Genomic DNA, 23729 nt, shown 5'->3' with positions numbered 1-23729 from the left:
CTTACCCAAGTGAACACCAGCTATACAGCTTTGCACACAGCCCACATGTTTTGTAGTCCCCAACAAAAATATGAATAGCCAATGTGGCTGCAGTAATAAAAAGTTTCCAGCCCCTGGATTAGATAAGACATTGGCATCCTAAGGCTCTGTACACATATTTGAGCAAAGAACAATCTATAGGACAACTTTTCAACTGCTAGGTGTCAATTTTATTTGTATCCAAATGTCTATTTAACACTGTATAATGAATCAACAAAAACTATGCTTTGATTAGTTCTCAGCACATGACCTGAAATAACATTGGACAACTCACATCTCTGTAAACAACTCAAACATAACATACTGTTCTACTGACCAGTTATATTTTACACTCTTGTACACTCATGATCTGGGAAGAAGACTGATACAGCTAACTGATGATCTTAAACAAGGAAAGAAGATGAAGTTTCAGGAGTTAAAACGAGAAGCTGGGAATAGGGAAAACTGGCGAACTCTTTTTGGGCAGAACAATGGACCTGTTGTCAGACAGAACACTAAATAATAAAAAACACTCATGATTTTAGGATAACGATTTCTAAGGTGATGTTTCCTACAGCATATTTGCTGACCCTAACTGATGTAAATCAACAGAATTTAAAAATGTACCTTCTTACATGACGACAATCATAACATAATAAAATGTATATTTACAGTCAATAACTTAATACTGCATATTAATAAAAAAAAATTCTGTATTCATTACATCTGAAATATGTGTACTGCGGGTAATTCACCCATTTACTCAAATACACAAAAATCCAGTTCTTCTCTTCATGTACTTTGTTTCCTACTTGGAACTTTACTCTCCATTTTCAATACTGATACAAAAGTTAAAATACCTAATATTCATCCAAGCAAAGTATATAAGGCTGTTATACTGCAGACTGACCTGCCAATTTTTACTCTTTAAAAATCATATTCATTACTTTCTGGCTTAAACAAATTTACCAGTCATCAAAAGACTATTCACATACACATACAAACACAATTCAGATGTTCTTGTTTATAGGAAGAAAATCATTTAAAAATTACACCAAGTCAATCTAGTCAGTGGTCACTTGGCTTCAGTTTCAAAACAAAAGTTTATTTAATCTGAAGTATACTGCAAATCATCAGCACTGGCATAACTAGTAAAAGCAATTATCCAATAACTAATGGGATTAACGTTTATTAAACAGATAAAAGGTCACCCATCAAGCTTATATATTAAAAGTGAATAAGCATTCAGGTCAAAATTCATAGCAACAGGAGGGCACTTAATACTGCAAATTTTAGTAATATACATTCATATTTCTTGTAATAACACAATTTATCAGACTTTCAGCAATGGTGGTAACAGCTCATATTGCTTGCTTGCAATGATCTTCAACAATTAATGGGAATGGATACAAATACAATCTTCAGTTACTGAATACATATATACCATATTTATCCAAATACTATGAGCACCTTCCTTTTATATATTTTACATGTAAGAATAACGGATGCATGTCATACTTTAGGATGTGCTTCGGATAGCACAAATTGGTACATGAGAGAATATACAGGATGCAGTAGTATATTTGGCAATGTAGTAGACACAAGCTGTATTGGCTGTTGGGTAAAGTAAGAAGCCCAACCTTCAAACTTTCCTCTTCCCTGCAACAGGAAGTAAGGAAAAGGGGTGTACTGTCAACTATTAATCAGTGGAAAACTAAAATTTTGGAGTCAGTGAAAGTTGTATCCACTACAAAACAGGGGTAATTTGCCACGTTCATTGTAGGCAAGAAGCAAAATTTGCAGTGGTAGAAGAAAAGCTTCCTTCATATGTAGATGACTGTTAATAATTATGTTATGTGATGTCACATGAAATATGCCAGTTGAAAGCATTAGAAATCATGAAAGAAACTAAAAGAACTGATTCAGTTCAAACTGAGGTTGTTTCAGAAACTTTAAATGAAACAAAAACAAGTACTGCAAAAAAGGCTCCCTACATCAAGCATGTCAAACTCGCGGCCCGCATGCGACCAATAAGGAATATTTTTGCGGCCCGTTATGTAAGAAACGTTTTAATAAAAATTTCGTAACTTAATTTGAAGGCAAAATTCAGTGAAGTTGGCGTGCCTGGATTTTACAAATATTTACCTGCCAGGTTTGAAAATACTCGAAAATTCGCATATGAAATTATTTCCATGCTTGGAAATACTTATCGGTGTGAGCAGTTATTTACAATTATGAAAGGAAATAAGTCTCCTGTCAGATCCACAATTATACATTCACCTTGGATCAGTTTTGAAAATAATCACTGCGAACAAGATTTCCCCCGAAGTAGGAAAGATAGTAGCAGAGAAGAGATGCCAAGTGTCAGGAAGAAAACATTAATTTTATCGTTGTTCTTGTTCTTTTTTTTATACTATATTTTTCGAAATAAACCTACGTTTCTATGAAAATTGAAGTTTTTGTTTTTTTGTGGCCCACATAAACTTAAACATTGTTTATTTGGCCCGTGTTAGCCTTTGAGTTTGACATGCTTGCCCTACATCATACATAAAAAATGTTAAAATTCTGAAAATACTGGTACTACAGTATGGGCTACTGAGAATGACCAGATCAATTCAGACATAGTGACAGCAGCAGTGAAGCATATTTGTTATGTATTGCTCATGGTGTTGAGGTATTATTGGCAACTGATGGTACACGAGTAAAGTTTAAAATTGTGACAAGCCAATTTACTATAATGTATTAATTTCCAACTTCAGTATTATTTTTGTTTAACAATTTTTCTCGAGAGAGAGAGAGAGAAAGAAAGAAAGAAAGAACTTGTGCACCTTATTCAGAGGCAAATCCTATTTGGATAAATATGGTGTATGACCTCTGGTAATCAGTACACATTATCGTAATCACTCTATATATATGCTTAAAAACCATTCTTTTAATTAAATGCATGGCTTATCTCACCTGATAAAATAAATAAGGAAACAGTGTTGGGTTTGTCAAATGTAGAAAGCCATTCCATTATCTAACATTAGAAATATAACAATTGTTTTTGTAAGTTTTATTTAAATTACAGGAACCTAATATAGAGCATAAAGTTTGTATATGTACAAAATACTGTGATAAAATCATTATACAGAAATAACAATCAGAAAAACAGTAGCATACTACATACATACCTGTTGCAGGACGATAATCACAACTAATAGAACGAAACGTTTGATACAGAAAAGTGACTTAGGTACCAAAAATATACAAGTTCTAAGACATGTACACTTGTTTCATTCACACAATTTCACAATTAAGTAGTTCATTGTAACTCTGAGTAAAGACTAACTGTGGCACTAATACTGTTATAACAACAATTTTGTAACTAGCCACAATGTTGCTTTTTGTTATCTTTGACTACCCAACACTGGCTGAGGAAAAAAAATCATCCAGAGCTCTTGTTTTATTCATCACAACAAAACTTCAGAGAGATTTCAAAGTAAATGTGTAAAACAATATTCCTTGAAATTCCTTCCCATTCTCAATAAACATTACAATAATTTCTTGTCTTGTAATCGATAAACATAATTCAAAGAAAAAAGTATTCTCATGAAACTCTTCAAAATCCATGTGTAATATTATTACTTTTATTATCATTATTCTTAATATGCTTGTAATATACAGACTCCCTCGCACATGTTGCTGTTATCACAGTACTGCCAGCAACATGCTATTGGTCAGCTGATGGTCAAGCTGGCTTCCTACTGGCTGATCATAAGTTACTTTTATTGTGTGTATTAATCAGACATGTATGGGTACTTCCATTCTTTGAGTGGCACAAATGTTTCCTTGATGGCCTGTGGAGAAGCCCAACGAAGGACATAGTGCGGTCCGCCAGCTTTATCATTTGTTCCTGCATAACAGAGAACAGCAACCACACTCTTAAATTTATTATTATGTCCCATATTCGATTCACAGGACCAATTTTCAGTTTCACTGCCTCTTTAAAAACACACAACACATAAAAAGCATGTGATTCAACCCTCAACTTCAAGCTGGCTACAGACTATGCAGTCATATCTGTTAACAATGTGTATAATTTATGTCCCTGATTCATGAGTACAAGGAAAAGTGCAAGTACTATTCCACTTTGGGTTATTATATCTTCCATTGTTTTCTTTGCAGTTTTGCAAATCTCACTGGTAAACAAATTATTTTAATACAGACATAAAATTTATACTGCAAAGCCAGTCATGTTAAGATACCACACCCCATGTCCAGAAATTATTTATCCTTTTTATTTTGTTAAATACCACACTGAAGGAACTTTCAAACAAAAGCTGTAGACCCTGATAACCACTATTTTTATATCACTTATATGTTTTTGTACAAGCTATTTCTTAAAAAAATAATCAGAAGTTTGATTAGAACTTCATGTAAATAAGGTGTTATATTAGACTGATATGTACCAAAATTAAATTCACTTGTTACTTTGGTTTAGTACAGACTCCTTATATAAAATTTAATAAGTGTAGTGTACTTTCAGACATTAACCATGTGGACAAACACGTATTTGGTTTGTGCAATGAATGAACAGTAACATGAAAAATGCAATCCTTTGATGTTCCTACCTAATTGTGATGAGGAAACTTGGAAATAATTAATGCGCATACAAGCTACACCAGTCAGGCCCTCCTATACCAGACAGGTTAAATAAACTGATAAGGTGGGTAGGCCTAAAAGGAGACCAAATAATGTTGTAGGCCAATCCCATGCACACTCAAAACTTCTCAATTAATCTGCTGAATACTAATCAAAACACAAATAAACGAATCAAAGTTGGTTAGATGATGTTCTACCAAACTCACCTGACATACGCCCTCCACCAAACGGCTGTTGTCCAACCACTGAACCTGTGGACTTGTCATTGATGTAAAAGTTCCCAGCTGTTTGCTTCAATTCTTCCAGAGCATACTGAAGAAAATGTCTGAAATTTATATAAGAATAAGTAGTAAGTATTAAGCAATAAGTATTAAGTAATAAGTTTTATTATTTGTAGTGTTCTGTCTGACGACAGGTCCATATGAACAGGATCCTTCCATCCTTATCTCGGACTGGGACCTGTTCATATACGTTCTTGGCAGATGATCCAGAAGTGGTTTGCCATTGCCTTCTTCTGTGTGTGAATGGAGTAATTGTTGGGATGCCACGGAGAAACCGGGGAAGCCCCCGGAGGAAAACTCCGTGATGCCTAGACCACGGCCTTGCCCAACACAAGTTATAAATCTGAGCACCACCGGGAATTGAACCCGGGACCCCAGGATTACAAGGCCAGCGTTCTAACCGCTAGACCACCGTGGCCCTTAAGTAATAAGTACTAAGTATTAATAGCAGCAGCAGTAGTAGCTATAACAGCAGTAGTAGTAATAGTAGTACTAGTAGTAATTCAGTTCTTATTAGCTAGTAACAGCACAAAAATTATAAAAGTAATAAATCATACAATCAAAACAACAATAATAATGAGCACCAACTTCAAGTAGTTGCATTATACAATCCACATACTATGGTGACTAAAATATGCATTCGATTTCAAAGGAAATGATGGCATTTGTATTAGCAAAACCATGCTGTACACTTTTATGGAAAACCAAAAATACCCAATTTTCTACCATAAATAAGAAGGCTAGTACATGTTGAGTACAACACATTATTCAATGCAGTTTGGACAAAGTATATCATATAATTTCTACTTTTACTGAACTTGTTCAGCTCAGCAGTAACATGAATGATTTGCACATCATGTAATTAATAAAGACACTGCCACAAAAAAGCAAAACTTTTATTTTAAGAATGCACTCAAACATATTTTCAAAGTAAAAATACTTATGCGCATCTACTAATAACAGATTTCGTTATATAAAAGTAATAACAGGTTATGTAACAGTCCTTCACAAGCAGTTTATGCTTTATAAATATCAGCCAACAAATAAACTTCATATAAGTACTTACTGATCTGTACCAAAGACAGCTCCTGTCAGGGCATAGGGTGTTGACTCACCCACAAGTCTCAGAGTAAATTCAAGGTCCTTTTCATGATAAACATATACAGAGAGGACAGGACCAAAGATCTCCTCCACCATAATTCGATCTTCTGGATCTAAAGCTTCCACAATAGTTGGTTCAATGAAGTAGCCCTTGCTGTAACAACGCACCTCAAAGTTATTTTGTATACGGCATCAAAATAATGAAAATCTTAAAACTGAAATTAAATTCCATATCACAGTACTAGTTATTGAAAATATTATACTAAAATAACCATCAGCTATAACTCATATTAAATATATCTTACTGTATTACACCCAATATGTACTAACCCATACAGGCCATCCATTCTCAGGGGCTTCTCATGTATCTATAGTAAAGTATTCAATTTACACACTTCATTATAACGTTTTAAGTGCTATTCCTCAGCATATTTATTGTTGCACATTAGTTCTTTATATATCATATTTCTTGTGTTAGTTTATTGCTATGTTCTGTCAACCTATGAATTGCAATAGTGCTTTGTACTCTGATTTGCCATTAAGCTAAAAACTCGTTTTTGAAGTCATACAAAAACTTATGCAACACTAGACTAAGTGTGTTGAAAAGAGGGGAGGCCATGTAAGAAATGATGCCCTTGTGAGTTCTTTATCATTGTTTTCTTTATTTTAATAACAATGTAGATACTTTTAAACTTACCTATGTAATAAGTAACCCACCTGTTGTCATATTTCCCACCCCCAATTACTGTCAAATTTTTTGAATTATTTGCATGTTCAATATAGGACTTTATTCGCTGAAATGCCTTGTCATCGATAACAGCAGAAGTAAAACTGTCGAACTCTGTTGGATCACCAACTTTTAGCTTAGACCGTTCTGCTAGAAGACCTGCCTTGATCTGTAAAAAAGTTATAAAATACTAGACATCCCACTTATAAATGTTCATTACTTATTTCTGTCCAAGAAACTGTCACAAGTCAATAGTGTAAAAGCACTTTCTTATAACTAATGGTCTGCATTTCCTTGATAAATTAGTAGTAGCACATTCCCTAAAACAGGATTAATGCAGAGAGACTCACATTAGATACAGTAAGTACAAGTAAATGCAATACAGCATGGCATTAGGAACATAATTTTAAAATAAATATAACACCTGCTTGTTTTATGCAACTATTGTAGACATAATACAAATTTTATGAATCCCCATAACTTTAATTCCAAGACACTTTTCTCTCAGGTTAGTAGCATAATTATCCAACTAGCTGACAGTCAAAGAAAAATAATGCTGAACCATACTTGTTATTTGTACACATTTCTTTATTCAGGTAAGTGTGGTACTACAGTGAGACAAACCAAGAAATATATTTGGGTCCATAACATAAGCCTTAAAACAGATTTAAATTAATGAAATCTACACACAGTAATACCCATGCAATCAAAAACTGTTACATAACTCATAAGATAACTATGACAGATAATTTAAAACTTTAAAATGAATTAAAGTCAATGAATATCCCACATACCACACTCATATAATATAGTCAAAACTGTTCAACAACTCAAAAAATAAACATAAACATTGACTTTGGACCTTAAAAAACAAATATAAATTAATGTTAACACATGGCAATATGAACAGAACGTAACTGCCATATACAGTTCCATCAAAATGAGGGATTAAAAAAACATATATAAAGGTTTAAGAAACAATTATGTTCTTGCATAAAGTATCCCTTGAAATAAATTGAAGGGAATGAAAATGACATGTGCTAATTCAGTATATGTCTAGAATACCAAGCTTCACAAAAATCAGTTAGACTGTTTGGGACCTTTCCACATGAGCAGACAGCTGACATGATGAAACTAAAGGGTAGTTTTTAAAATACACCAAACAACTGCTGTCAAGTAATGACGTCTCCAAGTGTCATTTTTCACAAGCTATTATCAAAACACTTTAAATGACAAATTATTTCACTCGTTTCATTTTGCTCAACATGCATACAAACTACTTACTTTTGGCCATAATGACTGTGGCACATACATCCGAGAGCAAGCAGAACACTTCTGACCACAAAATTCAAACGCTGATCTGATAGTACCCATAACAACACTGGTGACATCTGCTGACGGATGGACAAAATGGTAGTTCTTACCACCACACTCTCCAATAATTCTCGGATAGCTACGGTAACGGTTAATGTTTTGTCCAACCTGTGTCCAAAGCCGGTTGAACGTTCTACAAACATAAGGAATTACTTAATGAGTAGTTCTGGGTAGACCTAGTAAAGCCTCTATACTTACAGCACACAGTTCCAGTCCTATAAACCTTGTATTGCCAATGTTATATTTAGATAATGTATAAGTTCATGGGCTAACTTACACCAGAATTTCAGTTAATTACACAAAAGCTTAATGACATAAAACAATATACATTTCATTGCAGTGTACAAGTTCCATTTGATGAATTTTTAGAGATGGTGAACACTTACAAAATGCAAGGAATGTACAATAAACTAACATTAAGGCCAATGAGGTATGCAAAATAACATAGAAAGCATTTGGAAAAAAAATTGTTTACTGCACTGCCCCCCCTCCACCCAAATGTACAGGTAGCCTTCGATTTGTGCCGGTTCAATTTGCGCTGATTCAAAATAATGCCGATTTTGAAACCAACAAGTCAAAAAGTGAAAAAAACATATTTTACTATTATTTATAACGTTTTACAATGTATCTCGTACTGATTCTTATACTAAATTGTAATTCTTACATCGCTGATTTTAAATAAAAATTATAAATACAGTCATCTCTGCAATTACATATGTTTCGTTAACGCAAATTTGCTCCAATGAGATCGATGAATCGGTAATAACTGTTTGTGAAATGCAAACTTTTGCATATGCGAGTTTGCTCTTATGCAATTTCATTCCTGGCACTTTAAACTTTCAAAGGACTAATTTAATCTCTGCGGAGGTACCGGGGTTATTTTTACTACGCGATTTTCCATAGGTCGGTGTCTTACATGAATGCAACTATCGCATAACAGCAGAGATGACTGTACACATCAATCACATGAAAGAATCGCAGTCAATCGCGGGGACCAACGAATTGCCGTTTGTAAGTGTATAAAATATATTTTTTTAATTCCCTTTATTTTATTTACGTTATTTCAGAGCTTTAAATGTAATGCCATTATATTACTTGTCAATGTTTGGGTGCTGGGAACGCATGTCAATGACTCCCCATTGATTTACATTATAAAAGAGTTTCAATTTACGCCAGTTCGTCCAGGAACGCATCCCCGGCATAAATCGAGGGCTACCTGTATTGAATAACTTTGGAGTTTAGTTATGTCTGCTGAAGCTGTTCTAGTGTTTCAGTGAATAGTGCAATTCCCATTTTTAGGGTGTATGTATGGCAAACAGAAGGGGAGCCATAATGTTGGTGCCAGGTGAGTGAAGTCACTGAGTTAGCAATGGCTTACGATGCTGACCTACCTACAAGGAATACTCAGTAGTTAAAAAGAAGGGTTTTAGGAAAACATCCCCAAATATATTGAATTCCCATGGAAATATGATTGTGTGAAGTCTATTTTCATAATCACATCCCATTTAATGAGATCTGTAACTTCAAAAATCATTCAAATACACTTACGGCACAGATCCTGTGAAGTTAATTCCACCAAGATGTGGAGACGATGTGATAGCATCTCCAAAAACAGGACCATCGGCAGGCACAAAATTTACCACACCCGGTGGTAATCCTGCTTCACGAACAATCTTGAAGACAGTGTAATTTGAAAGCAATGCTGTGTCTGAAGGTTTCCATAATACTCCATTCCCCTGCAACATGCAATGCACTTCATTAATAGTTTTACTATACACTTTTTAAAGGGTTAACAGCATGTATTCCCATTTACTAGCTAAACAGAGTACTTGACGATGATGATGATCACAACAATAAACAATTATACATATCATTCCCTAATATAATGAAAGACCTACCATAAGAGCTGGAGTGTAGGCTAAGTTGCCACCAATAGCTGTGAAGTTAAACGGCGAGACTGCAGCAACAAAACCACCAATCCCTCGATACCGCATGGAGTTCAATGTTACTGATGGTTCCTCACTAATTGGTTGGTATTTAGTTAACTCCTTTGCAGAATATGCATTAAACCTACAGCAGAAATTCCATTATAAACAACATTACCATAAAATAAATTACTGTTAATATTCAAGATACATCAAACAAATCTTGCACGTACAAATACAAATAAATATGTTTATATACAAATATAAATAAACACATTTATTCAATCTGTTCACATTCTTGAGCTGCATTATGGCTAATTATCAAATTCCACGGAACCAAGAACTTCATAAAAAACTACTTAGATTGTAAAGAAAATCCCTGTCTTTCATGGAACCTGAAGGTTCATTACTGCGTTCACAACAGTCCACCATCAGTTCTTATCCTGAGCTTGATAATTCCAGTCCACACCCTCCCACTCTACTTCCTTAAGATCCGTTTTATCCTTTAACAACCATGCATCAATTTATACATGGTCCAGTTAGCTGTACATCACAGTAGCACACTGCCACACCATTAACCCTGTTGTTGAAGTCCAGCCAACAGCCCCATACTATGTGGGTTTGAAACCCCTATTCCTGCACAGTACAGATTAATATCATACTTCCATCTATGCCTAGGTCACCAAGTGGTATCTTCCTTTCAGGATTTCCAACAAAAGTATTGTACTCATTTCCCCATGTGTGCTACATGCTCCACCCATCTCATCCTCTTTGACTGTCATAATAACATATGCCAAAGAGTATAAATTATGAATCTGTTCATTATGTAATTTTCTCCAGCCTCCTGTCAACTCATCACTCTTAGGTTCATATATTGTAAATAACTTGTTCTCAAACACCCTCAAAATACACTCTTCCTTTTACATGAGAAACCAAGTTAATAAACATTTATTTCTGTCTTTCAGAGTTAATCATTATAAAACTCTAAGTTACCTAAAGAAATCAATCAGTTCAGCTGCTGAATCGATCTCTGCCTGGATAGCAGTCTTAGCTTGACCTAGCATGGTTGTTGCATTCAGCTTCATGCGGTATTTGTTTGCCATCAGATCAGCAGCCCGATGCCAAATTTGCAGCCTTTGCTCTAATGGAGTTCGATCCCATGACACCTGGGCTGCAGTGGCCACTTCTATTGATCTTTGCACAATATCCTGCAGTAAACAAGTACACCACCAAGAAGCTTTATAGTAAGTGATATCATCAGTATACTTGAGCTAAAGAAGTTTGGAACCCAAAGCACTACATAGAATTTGTTTACCAGTCAGCATTGTGGACCAACTTGATACTGCTTAGTTTCCAAATAATTACACAAAATACAACTGTTAATTATCCAAATTTAAATAAACTTTGCCTCTTTTCTCATTAATTCATTACCAATTTAGGACATCATTAGGGGTAAATCCATACCACTTATAATCAAAACTTCTGTCCAAATTCTAATTTTAAATCATTATTTAAAATTGTTTTAAAGTCTAATAAATAGGTTAAAATTTTGCTGGTTCTTCTATCTTCATAACTAAGCTCCCTCAGTTATTTTGTTGATAAAAGCTCATTTCAGATCTGTTTTCAGCTATATGTGGATCCCATTTCTGTGTGCTTTCTACACTGATAGCTTGTTTTGTATCCACCCTGGTTCATCCAGATGTGTTGTGAGAAATGTGTTATATTTTAATATATATGAAGTTCAAAAAGTTGTCTGTATCCAGACCAGCTATAGGGCCCACCCAGCCTCCCGTCCAATGGGTACTGGGTTCCCTTCCCCAGAGGTAAAGCACAGCTGGGGCATGATGCTGACCACTCAACTATATCTAGTGCTGAGGTTGAGAATGGGTAGGAGCTATATACCTCCTCTCCACCCAATGCCTATATGGTGCATAGTGGGATAGCTTTACTTTTAATTTACTGTTAAACAGTTGTATCTGGCAGTCTAATTGTTTAGAAACTGTCAATTAATGCAACAGATATGAACAATATATTTGGTACTGTTAATATTACAATGCTATTGAAGCTATACTCTATATTTAACATCCCCATCAGATGACAGCCTTTTGAATTCTAGCCAATTTACAGCAGAAAGAATAACAACGCAGGCCAGCACTGAAGCAATGCATCACACTTGCATTCAAGAGGTACTCAGTTCAAATTCTGTGTGGAAATTTGATATCCAAATGATTTTCATGGTTTTCCTCATTCCCTCTACATAAATTCCAGAACAGTAACTTTAGCTGCTTCCTTCCACATTCTGCCTGCCCTATTCACAACTGTTTTATTATATCTCATTTAACAATACAAAAGCTTTGCAGTTTATACCACAATGCAAAATAACCAAATAAAATAACAGTAAGAACAATTCTCATTTTGAGAAAAGTACAAGGAAATGAAGGCAATCTTATCACACATAACAGTATATGGCAGTGGCTTAAGACACATCAAAATTGTGATTTCTCACATATAACTTACTGTAAGATTTTTCATCTTAAGTATAAAACTTCATATTTATTAGGGGATAAAAATTACTAGAAACATAAGATAGGTTACATTACAGAGCCCAGGAGATTGAAATGAACATGGGACAATGATACTAAAATATCTTAGGAAAAAAAGTTGTGGTAATGTAAAGTGGAATGAAATACTTTGGGATAGACACAGATGACTTTTATGATGACACTGATGAAACTTCAGGATCTATAACAGAAAATTTATTGAAGAAACAAATACCTATCAACTTGTCAAAATGTACCTGGAACTAGGATGTCACAATATCTGAAATTTGAGGTTCTCACAGCTGTGAATATATCCGCTTTAGTCTTCTGGCTGTGATGCTGTGTAGCCTTGTGAGTGGTTACCATTATTTCAGAGAAGCATATCACCTACATCTTCAGGGTTGAAGCCCTGTAAATGGAAACCATACATTCTTCTGAAATGCTGGTAACCACCAACATGACTACATTGTATCATAATCTAGAAGACAACAGGAAATTAGATATTTCAATGTTCATTCAAATACATACGTTATGCATACTTATATCATAAATATTTTAACAGCCTAAGAACAAGACACTAGTAAAGATTTTAGGTCATTATTTTATTATTGTTAATAAGACTCTAGCAGCATTTTTCATAGTGCCATTTTCGTGCTTCTAACATTTAACTACAGGTAATTTCATTTAATAAATGCACCCTAAAGCATCCAGTTTCATTACACCTTAGTTTTTAGTGTCTGAAGATATTAATGTCACTTCTGTACGTATAAATGTATATTCTAAACCGACTGATTCTTACACTATTACTGATGTTTCAATTGTAAAGGATACATAGCATCAAGTGATATGACCTCAAATGAAGTGTGTATTAGGATTTGAAGGAGTCAGTCATGACCTATTTCAACTAGTCCCATACTCACTTGGAAAGAGACTAAAGAAAACCAGTATGGGCAGATTATAATGTATCAGATTCTAACTGGCTACCTACTGAACACAAGTCTAGAATATAATGGCTACTCAGTTCCATTCTGAAATACAATACTAATGCAATATAATTACTGCATCCCTCTTTTCTAAATACAATTTTAATCCCTCAATAAGGTCCGTCCTATGAGGGGAGGGGGAGTTGGACAGTGAGTTTTCTCATTGATTATTATTCTTAAAACATCCAGATTTGACCAAGGGAAATGAAAAATATTTTTAAAAAATGATAGAGATTCTCTCAGGGAACTCTTTGGATACCAGAAGCAAAATACTTAAATGTTAGCCCAAAACCTTTACTGATAACATACACAGCAGAAAACTCAATTTCTCCCATTACAGTTCAGATAATGTGTTTACAGTGTCAGAAAAGTCAGTTACTGGTAACATGACCAATTTTTAAGGTATCTGAGTGAATAAAGCAACCTGAGTAAAGCATACAGTCAGGACAGCCAGTATTCTAATTAAATTCATGAACCCTCTGAATAAGAGCTACTGAAACCAGTTCAACTTTTTTAATGAACCATTTATAAGAGTTTTGAAAGAGACCTACAATGTTATGAAGAAACACACTTAAGTGTTACTTTAAATTAAACCTACTTACCAATGGCTAAACTAAGAATTAAAGCTGGCACATCATTAAAGAGATATGGTTGATATCTCTAATTTTCACACAGCCCTGTGAACTATCTCCATGGGCTCAGAAGTGAATAATGGTAAATGCCACTTTTCAACTTCTTCATGTATTGTGTGTGAAATACATTATGAGACATGCTGATCAAGAACAGCTACGTAGTTCTGCTGTAAGTTAAAATAGAAGTATACAATTATGACTTTTCAGCTAAATAAGTATGTAATAATTTTGTGAAAATTAAATGTAGATTACCTTTGAAACTACTAACCATAATGTGGTTGTCTCTACCCGTAAATTCCTTATAGCTTTTAAAATGTCAACACTCAAAATATGCAGTTTTTTAACAAAATTGTTCACTCAAAGTTCATATTTTAATTTCTGTAATAATGACTGCTAAATCTTTTAGGACTACCTAAAATTTTATTATACCAATATTATATGCTCTTTTTATTAAATGAAATACCCAAAATTGTAATCTGTATTACAATTTATTTCTAAGATTCTTATCATTACAATTTTTTTTAAAGAAATAAACATAATAATGTTAAGTATTAGTATTAAATGGTATTCTGCATGTAAATAAAATGAATATCTGAATTTGTCATCTTGCCCACATAATGATGAAAAATAATATCCACCAATGGCCAATTTATGTACTGCAGCAGCACAATGCAGTAACATTTTTTCCCACTTACTGCTGTAATTTCAGAAGCCACAGAACAAGCATGTACAACCTATGGCCCATGGATCATATTCTTTTCGTGTGCAAACTCGTAACAGTTTTATTCAAAAAGACATATGCAACACAGTATATATTTCTTTTTCTTTTTTAAAAATGTTTTCTATTCATTTGTTTGCTCTTGGATTCACACTATAATTTTTCAAGTAAGAATTCAGATTATGAATTTCTCTAATACATCTGGACACTCAACCATCAATAGACAGTAGGAGGTAATTAGGTACAAAAGGGGCTTGGATGTTATTTAACCGGCCCCTGTCATGAAGACTATAACTCATCCATTCCACACAGAATACATATCACTGGGAAACAAATCTGTGTCTCCCACTCTCCCACCATACTTCAATAGATTTTGAGTATGAAAGAAAACCCATATACCTGACTTCCTTGGACATGATTCCTGTGTTTAAAGAGTGTAACATGATGAAGCCCTTCCCAATTTTAATCTTATCTTTCAATGCAGCAAGTCATTAATTTGAGAGAAAATACCTGTTCCAAGACTATGTAGATAAGTATAACTTTGTCTTTGAAGGAAATACAGAAAATATTTTCACACATTTGCATCTCCCTTTGAAATAGGTATTACAATAGAAACCAAAATATTCTGAACAGAGCTCATATACTTACACAGAAACAAGGAAATTGAATAAACATATCCATATTAATTTTCTATGGAATTTTAAATTCATCCATCAAAACAATTTCCTTCAGTTTTCGACACACCACTGCACTTAAAAGAATGGGAGAGAGCCTGTATTTGTAAGCAACTACTTTAAAAAATTAAGGATTCAAAATCAGAATTAAGGAAGAGATTTACAGACAAATATTTGCGAAGTGACTTTAGAGTAACTTCCTCCAACAATTAAAAATAATTGCGTGAACAACCTGTGTCCAAATCCTCCACTTTTCTTGTTGCCTGGTATTCTGTTCTGTACTTAATTGGATAACTATTGTAATAAAAATACTAATTATATTGTCTTGAATTTAGTACGCTGCTTGTCTAGATGTAATTTTTTAATGTATGTATTTTATGTTTTTATACTTGATTTTGTGACGTGTTCTATATCCACTATTGGATTCTTGGAACTTGTAAATAAAAATAAAATGGTAAACATCTCTGAAGTCAGGAAGACAAGCATTGTCACTTTAATGACAACTTTTAGTATTGATTCCCAATACCAAATTCCAGTCAAATCCATTCACAAGCTTCAGAGAGTAAACATGCGCATGGACAGACACACACAGTCCCCACTATAGTGCATTAATTTCATACTTCATGCACAGAATACACAATAAATATCTATAAATCAAACAGAAAATTCATACATGATTAACTACCTAAGTTTCATTATCTGAGTTCAACACAGTTTCTTGGGGAATTTAATGTGATGAAAAACTTCTTCACAGGAAAACTGTACAAGAATGAATATTGTTACATGTGTACTGGCATTTTATATCTTACTATTAGAAATGTTAAGACAACTGTTTTAATACTGTTACTGATGACTCAAAATGGTAACAAGAGAATTTAACCTTTGCCAGCAAAGCAGTCCAGAATGTTTCCATAAGTGAGATTAAATACTGTGTATTATTACAGGTAAAGAACATGAACTTTCTATTCAACTCTGATAAAAAACCAAAAACATTATAAGTATTTAAAACACACAAATTTTGTGATATGATTACTAATCCAATGCCATGCCATTTGTTTTCAAACATTCATTGAGACCAAACAAGTTCACAGATTACTTAAAAATTTAGATTACAATACTGTACACTGCACTGACTGAATGATATTAAAGTATGTCATCATTCTCTACCGATCTTGTAATAATTCTGATGGCATATAGTTCACAATAGATACTAAATTATGTGGAATCCTTTGTTATCAAGAGGATCATGTAATTAATAACAAAGTCCCTTCTCCTGACATCAGATTTTCCTAAATGGTTTCCTGTTCACTGCAGATACCAGACCTCTGTAACCCTAATTCAGACTACAAATACATTCTATTAAATACAACAAAACTTTCAAATCTGTCATTCTGATTTAAGATTTATCCACATACTTTGTTTTAACTTTATCAGTTTCTTATTATTTTATAATATTGTTTTGCTCTGGGGCTTATAAACAAGGATGCAAACTGATATCAATAATTTGTACGTTTTGGTGAAAGAATCTGAATGTCAATATCTAAAATATATAACAGTATATAGCCATTGCTTATATTGTTTGCAAGTCTGGAACTGTTATTCCAAGTATACTCCAAAATTTGTTAAGTATCAAGGTATCACTACAGTCTTGAAAGACTTACTGTTTCTAATACGAAACCAGATTGTAAGGAGTCTCCTCCTTTCTCCATTATGAAATCACAACCTTTGAAAGCAATACATAAAACTTCTGAACAGATTTTAACCACCTTCATGTACAGTCTAGGCTTTCCTCTAATACAATGTATGATAAATAAATATCTGCACTGATTGTGTATGTATGCATACATAAAGTGAACAAACTGGGTAAGATAAGAAGGAAGTGGTTGTGGCTGAATTTAAGGTACTAACCCAGCATTAGCCTAGAGGGACAGAGGAAAACCATAAAAACCTCAGGATAGTCAGTCTATGGGCCAAAATTTGAACCTGGAACCTCCAGAATACAAAGTAAGACTGCTAACCACTCAGCTGCAACATTCAGTGGCAGTATATGTTGGAAAACAAAGGTTTAAATAATGGACTCACCGATGTAGCATAGTAGAATTTAGCTATTTTCTTCTGATGACTGTGAGGCTAGAAAAATCAAACAGAAAACAATAAAGAATGAATGTGCAATATCCAAATAATCTTTTCTTAAAGTTCCATTCCAAAAATAATTTTACTCTTCAAAACCATACAAACTTAACATTAAAACTTAATGAAATACCTGTAAAGTGGCAATTACAAAAACAGAACATTTTATTCTACAATCTACTTAAATTTAACAATTACCAATAATTTCAGGACCATATATATTTCAACCATATATCATTCATGGTAATCAAAAATCTTGAACAGCAGTAACAGAAGTCAAAGATTCTGAAGTGCAGGCCACCAGATATTTTTGTAAATACAGTGGATTCCGGTTAATTGGGACACATTGGGACTAAAACACTTTGGCCCAATTAATCAGCTGCCCTAATTATGAGAAGTTCCATGTAAAGAGTTAAAAAGGTTTGTTCTTAAAGATTTGTCCCAAATAAATGGCTGCCCTGATTAACAGATGGCCCAATGAACAGGAATGTACTGTAATATAAAAGTAAAATGTAATCATATTTAAATGTTATTAATTTTTTTTTGTAGGATTTGATGTTTTCATGGCAGTGAGTCTGAAGATGGCTGTCTTCTGGGTTGTTGCACTGTGTAGTCTGGTATAAGTTTACCGACATTTCATTGTTGCCTCCATCATTAGGGTGTTGAGTCCTAATGATGGAGGCAGCTGGGACCTCTGAAATGCTGTCAATTCTTCCCACACTTTCCAACATTTCGTTTGTGCAGAAGTGTCACAGAGTGGAGTAGATGGGTTATGAGAAATTTCTCTTGCACCAAAATGATCCAAAGACTTAACAATTTAAGAACTACCCATTTAAACACTTAAAAAAATGCACACAAATTTAACATTATATTAAATACTCACCCAATTTCAATTCTTCTTACACTCCTTAAACTGTAATGGCAATGGCAAACCAATCACCACTCCAATAAATTCAAGTAACTAATATTCTAAAAATCATTAGAGAATATACAACAATCATATAGGATGATTTTGCCTTTCATCAGCATAAGTTATGCTGCAACAAACTTATTCTAATGATGTCATTGAAACATTTAACCTGCTTACCATAACTTGATATCTGACATCACTTGTCCGAATTTCTTCATCTCCAATAACAATGGGCACATCCTCACAAGTGGCAGCAGTTTCTTGTAATGCTGCTACCAGTTCTTTGCGTTCCTTGCTCCCTTTCAGGTAAGCTTCATAAAAAAAAATTGTTATACAACACAACATTATATGAGGACTGTTCAATAAAGACTGAATATGTTTTTAAATACCTCCTTTATTATGAATTACTACAAGTGCATTCTTTTCCAACATAGGTTCCCCTTAACTCAATATACCTATTCCAAAATTTATGCTACTCATCAAAGACATGGCTGAAGCCATTTTTTGACATCTTAAATTGTCTCTTCAGCTTTGACTGCAGCATCTATGTATGGTCTGGAAGCGCTGTCCTCAAAGCTGCCTTTTTAGTGCAGAAAAAAGAGTCACAAGGCACTAGATCTGGGGTGAAGGGAAAGTGATGGATACACTGAATGTCTTCACTTGTCAAAAAGTGACAGTGGAACCACGGTTTCGGAGAATTTGACGTAAATACATCTATGCGGTTAGGAGTTTATACAGTGGCTTTATTCTAAACATTTTCTTTATACCCGCTTTACAATTGATTAAAGTTTGAGTAAGACAGTACTGCCTACCTTGAATTAGTTATGCTTAAGATGGGTCTGTGGTAGGTGAAATATGTTATAAAATTTGTACATTTAAGAGTATCAACATATCGTGCAAACACCATATCTATACAAGATTTTGATCTAGTAGCACTACATTGAGGATTTGATATCAACATTAAGCCAAACGTTTTCTCCATAAATGTGAGAAAGCTTAGGTTTGTGGTTACAAATATACAGGGTTACAATTAAAACTTCTTCACCATTGACCATACACTCTGGAGTTCATTATTTAATAGAATAAAAATTTCCTTGGATATTATCCATCGTCTAGTAAATATAAAACGTAAAAAACAACGTTTCGGAGATTGAACTCTATCTCTGTCTTCAGGTTACTACACAGTTGGGCCCACTAGATAGAGCTAATCCCTATCTCCGGAGATAGCTCTATCTAGTGGGCCCAAGGAAATTTTTATTCAATTGACTCTTCACCATCGTCAAGAAGTTTTAGATTTGATATATCATTATTTAATACTTCTATTTTTTTACGTTTTCTTTACTGTCTCATATATTCTGCGTTATGGAGTCTTTTAGCTTCAATGTCATCCATCTTGTACATAGTATGATGCAACAAATTAGCGCAACAATAGATTTCTTAATAATTCTTATATAAGATAAGTACTTGTGATATTCTAAAAGGTTTTTACCAGCACAAAATTATCTAGTCTATGACACACTTCTTCTACAAGCGATTCACAGCTCAGCTCTTTCCGCAATAACGAAAGCGGAATGTTTAAGGCAATAATGAAACACAACAATGCCGAATAAACAGATGACGTTTCCTAGGTAACATAACAATGCATACAAGCTGGCCATATTTACAAATTGTTGATATTTCCTAGGTAACCATCTTACACATTTTTCTTACACTTTTTCCTTACACTTTTTCGTTACACTTTTTTGCGGAATGACACTGACCCTTCCATATAGACTTATTTACGTCAAAACTGAATGACAATGTTCACAACAAGTGGTCTTGTCAATGTCATGACAAAGTATCCAGTGTCCAATACTCCCTAAAGACATTATGAACATATCAGACAACTCTCTACTGGTAATCTCTCAATTTTCACACATTATAACACAGGTGGCATTAACAGTCACATCAATTACAGCTGAAGGAGCTCCCAGACCACCCAGCTTCTTGAATGACTCCTGACCTTCAAATTCTTTAATTATTGAAGTGCCACTGACTGAGGCAAAACCTCTTCCCCATAAGCCTTTTTTAACAAGTTGTATGCTTCATTTTCAGTTTTCTTGAAGTGGTAACAAAATTTCAGCACAGCACATTGTTCTGCTTTAACACCCATCACGATGGATGCGCTACTTTGGAGGTGAGACAGGCGTAGCTCATAATCAAGGTCACAATACAAGCACAATTAAACATGCAGCAACCTGTAATTGCACATGGTGACTAATTCCTATCAGAGCTACCATCTACCATAAATAAAAGTTACATCAATACTTTCAAATATTTTACAAAAAACCATTCTCAGTCTTTACTGAACAGTCCATGTAATTAAATAAAGAATTGCCAAGTAATATTCTATTACAAAATATTTTGCACAATTCAGGAAACTGGATTATTAACTTTACTAATATAATTGCAAAGTAAAGGTGCTGGATCAACCGTAGAAGTGATGAGTAATGAATAAGATGAAAATGACCGGACAGCATGGAGACAGAAGTGGTCACAGTCATAACCCATTTAATGATGTTTTTTCCAACACAAAAGCTGTATAGAATCAAATGTTTGGATAACTGAGAATAATAAATCAGGAACTTTGTAGCTCCATGTGTATGACAATCTCTTTTAAAATCATCCAAACATTTAGCTTGATGGACTGGGGGGATTAATAAAGAAAGGAAAACCAACACACTAAACTCATCAGTCCTTATGGCCCATGCTTAAATTCCATGGGTCAATTTAAATGCTGCTCAAAAAATTTCTACTTTAAGTGGGTTGTCTCCAAAACTTTGCATCTATCCCTGACTTCCCACAACTCCTCAGTCTCTTCTTATGGTTTTCCTTCCTAACCTGCTGTTCCCATCTTGACCTCTAGGTCTCCCCTTTGGCTTTCCCTTTAATTTCATCAATAGAATTATCTTTGGTATTCTCTCTTTGTCTTATATCTACTTCCTAAAATTCTGACTGTTCCAACTCAGTATTTTTCTTCTCTGAACTCTGTGCCCTCCCTCTCTCTGTATTATTACTACTGATCAAACTGATGCTGGTCACCCCTACCTCTAGGGCCAAAAGTTCATTCTGATAGCTGAAATGTAAACAGTAAAGACTGAACAGATCAGTGAAGCTGCCTATTTCAAACATCAGAAGGAACATGTACATTTATAAAAATAAACTTAGAGTGAATGTTTTGTGTTAAAAAGAGTGTACTTTCTATAACAAGAACTTTGTCACTAATAAAACAATAATGAAGACATCTGTCTCTTTACACAGCAAAAACATATAACGCTCAGTTAATCTATAAGAACATAAATTCTGTACACATATAGTAAAACTCACATAAAATAGGTTCATTTTTCACACGAAAATCATCAATCTTCACCTCTGGCACAACAGAACTAAGAAGTCGGCAATTAAACCTAGAATGAACACAATACATAAAATGAACTACAGAAGAAATGATGAACACAAGATATGCATAGTTAGATTTCATCTAATGTAATATATAATAGTCACTAAATAAAGTAAACATGAAATATTCATGGCATCAGTGCATTTCAGATCTTTTTAATCAATAATCTGTTAAATGAAGTTCCAAAATTCTGACATCATCTTTAAGGCAAACATGGCTATGCATTAACAACCTAAGTATGTGTATTTAATTATTTAATCAACAGATTGTCACATCTAAATACAGCTGTTGAGGTGACTATAAACACTCAATCAATAAAATAAATCCTTAAGAATGTAAGGCATATGGTATGAAACCTGTGTGTCTGCACATTCTTTAACACACTGGGCTGCTGCTACCACTGTTTCTAAACAAGCATGAAAAATAACACATTAAACTGAATTTAATCAAAATGAATGCCTGTTCTTCTCAACTTCTTCAATGAAGAGAGCTGATCTTACTGCTTCTCTGTTTTGACATCTTTGCAAGCAAATGTACACAACATTCAACTATAGGCACCAAACATTATACCTTTGTGCCAATATATTATTATGCCATATTTTCATCAACTGAAATGTCAGGGTTTGATTCCACAATTTGATAAGTCAGAAATGCAGAAATATCCTAGAAATCTGACTGTCACAGACCTATAATAAATTCTTCTTGGGCTACCAGCCATGTAAGGTGGCCGGAGAAGAAACTGTTATACTTTGCTACCATGAAAGCTCCAGATCATATGTCACAAACTTTCTTCAAGAAATAAAGACTTTACTTTTCAAATCTCACTTTGCAATGCCACAGTGAAATAATGGAGCACTGTTCTCAACATGACAGTCATAATAAATACATAGAATACTGATATGGCTGTCTTCTGGATTGTAACACCATGTAGTCTGGTAGAAGTTTACTAATGTTTCAGAGAGTCCTTGCTAACTCCGTCACCAGGGCAATGATGATGGAGGTAACAAGCATCTCAAAATCTGAGCCAGAAGTGTGGAAATGACTTCATGAAGAAGAAGGTATCAGGGAGAGGGGATACATTTACTAACAGGAAAGCAGCCCTGGTATCCTCTGGAAAGAGAATTAGGACATACCATTATCATACAGCATATCGTGTTAGGAAGGTTTTTTCGTACAATTCAGATGTGTACGTGTAGGTCATTAAAAACAATATGGAACTTCATTATTCCACACTGTGCCAGAGTATGGTCAGCCCTCAACACATGACATCGTGATAAGGACTAAACGCCCTTAGTAATAAATCAAACTAAGAGAGACTTTCATCTTATCACACAGGAAGTGGGGTCAATTACAGGGGGCAATTTTAATTTGCCCACATTGAAGGGTCAATTCCTATCGGACCAAATGTCACTAGAACGAAATAAATAAGAATCAGCGTATATCTTTACCTTTGGACATTGCAAAGCAGTCCCTGCCGACTTAAGTTAAACATCTTCGACCAAAAACAAACAAGAACACGAATATTTCGAAATATAAATACTCATCCACCTTAGTTCAATAAGTAGCACACATATGCCTACCGTACATTTTTCAACTCGATGCGCAAACTCCTACTGCGCATTAATGACAAAAT

The 23729-nt window shown here is 34.2% G+C and overlaps 1 protein-coding gene across 1 annotated transcript; it reads right to left on the bottom strand.

Annotated features, from left to right (window-relative positions):
* Window positions 1-186: 186 nt before the first annotated feature.
* Window positions 187-23709, bottom strand: P5CDh1 (delta-1-Pyrroline-5-carboxylate dehydrogenase 1). Its single transcript, XM_022079492.2, has 12 exons — window positions 23545-23709; window positions 22024-22103; window positions 18835-18968; window positions 17700-17747; window positions 11064-11278; window positions 10044-10215; window positions 9694-9881; window positions 8056-8278; window positions 6762-6940; window positions 6010-6198; window positions 4869-4987; window positions 187-3913 (listed from the first exon to the last, which is right to left on the bottom strand). The coding sequence occupies exons 1-12, from the start codon at window positions 23586-23588 to the stop codon at window positions 3798-3800; spliced, it is 1707 nt and encodes a 568-aa protein (XP_021935184.2). The 5' UTR covers window positions 23589-23709; the 3' UTR covers window positions 187-3797.
* Window positions 23710-23729: the final 20 nt, after the last annotated feature.

Source organism: Zootermopsis nevadensis, unplaced genomic scaffold, assembly GCF_977971745.1.
Source record: "Zootermopsis nevadensis isolate Lab colony 2312 unplaced genomic scaffold, Znev_1.0 Znev_ptg000018l, whole genome shotgun sequence".
In the NCBI taxonomy this organism is placed as follows: Eukaryota; Metazoa; Arthropoda; class Insecta; order Blattodea; family Termopsidae; genus Zootermopsis; species Zootermopsis nevadensis.
This window is presented reverse-complemented; position numbering and strand designations above follow the sequence as displayed.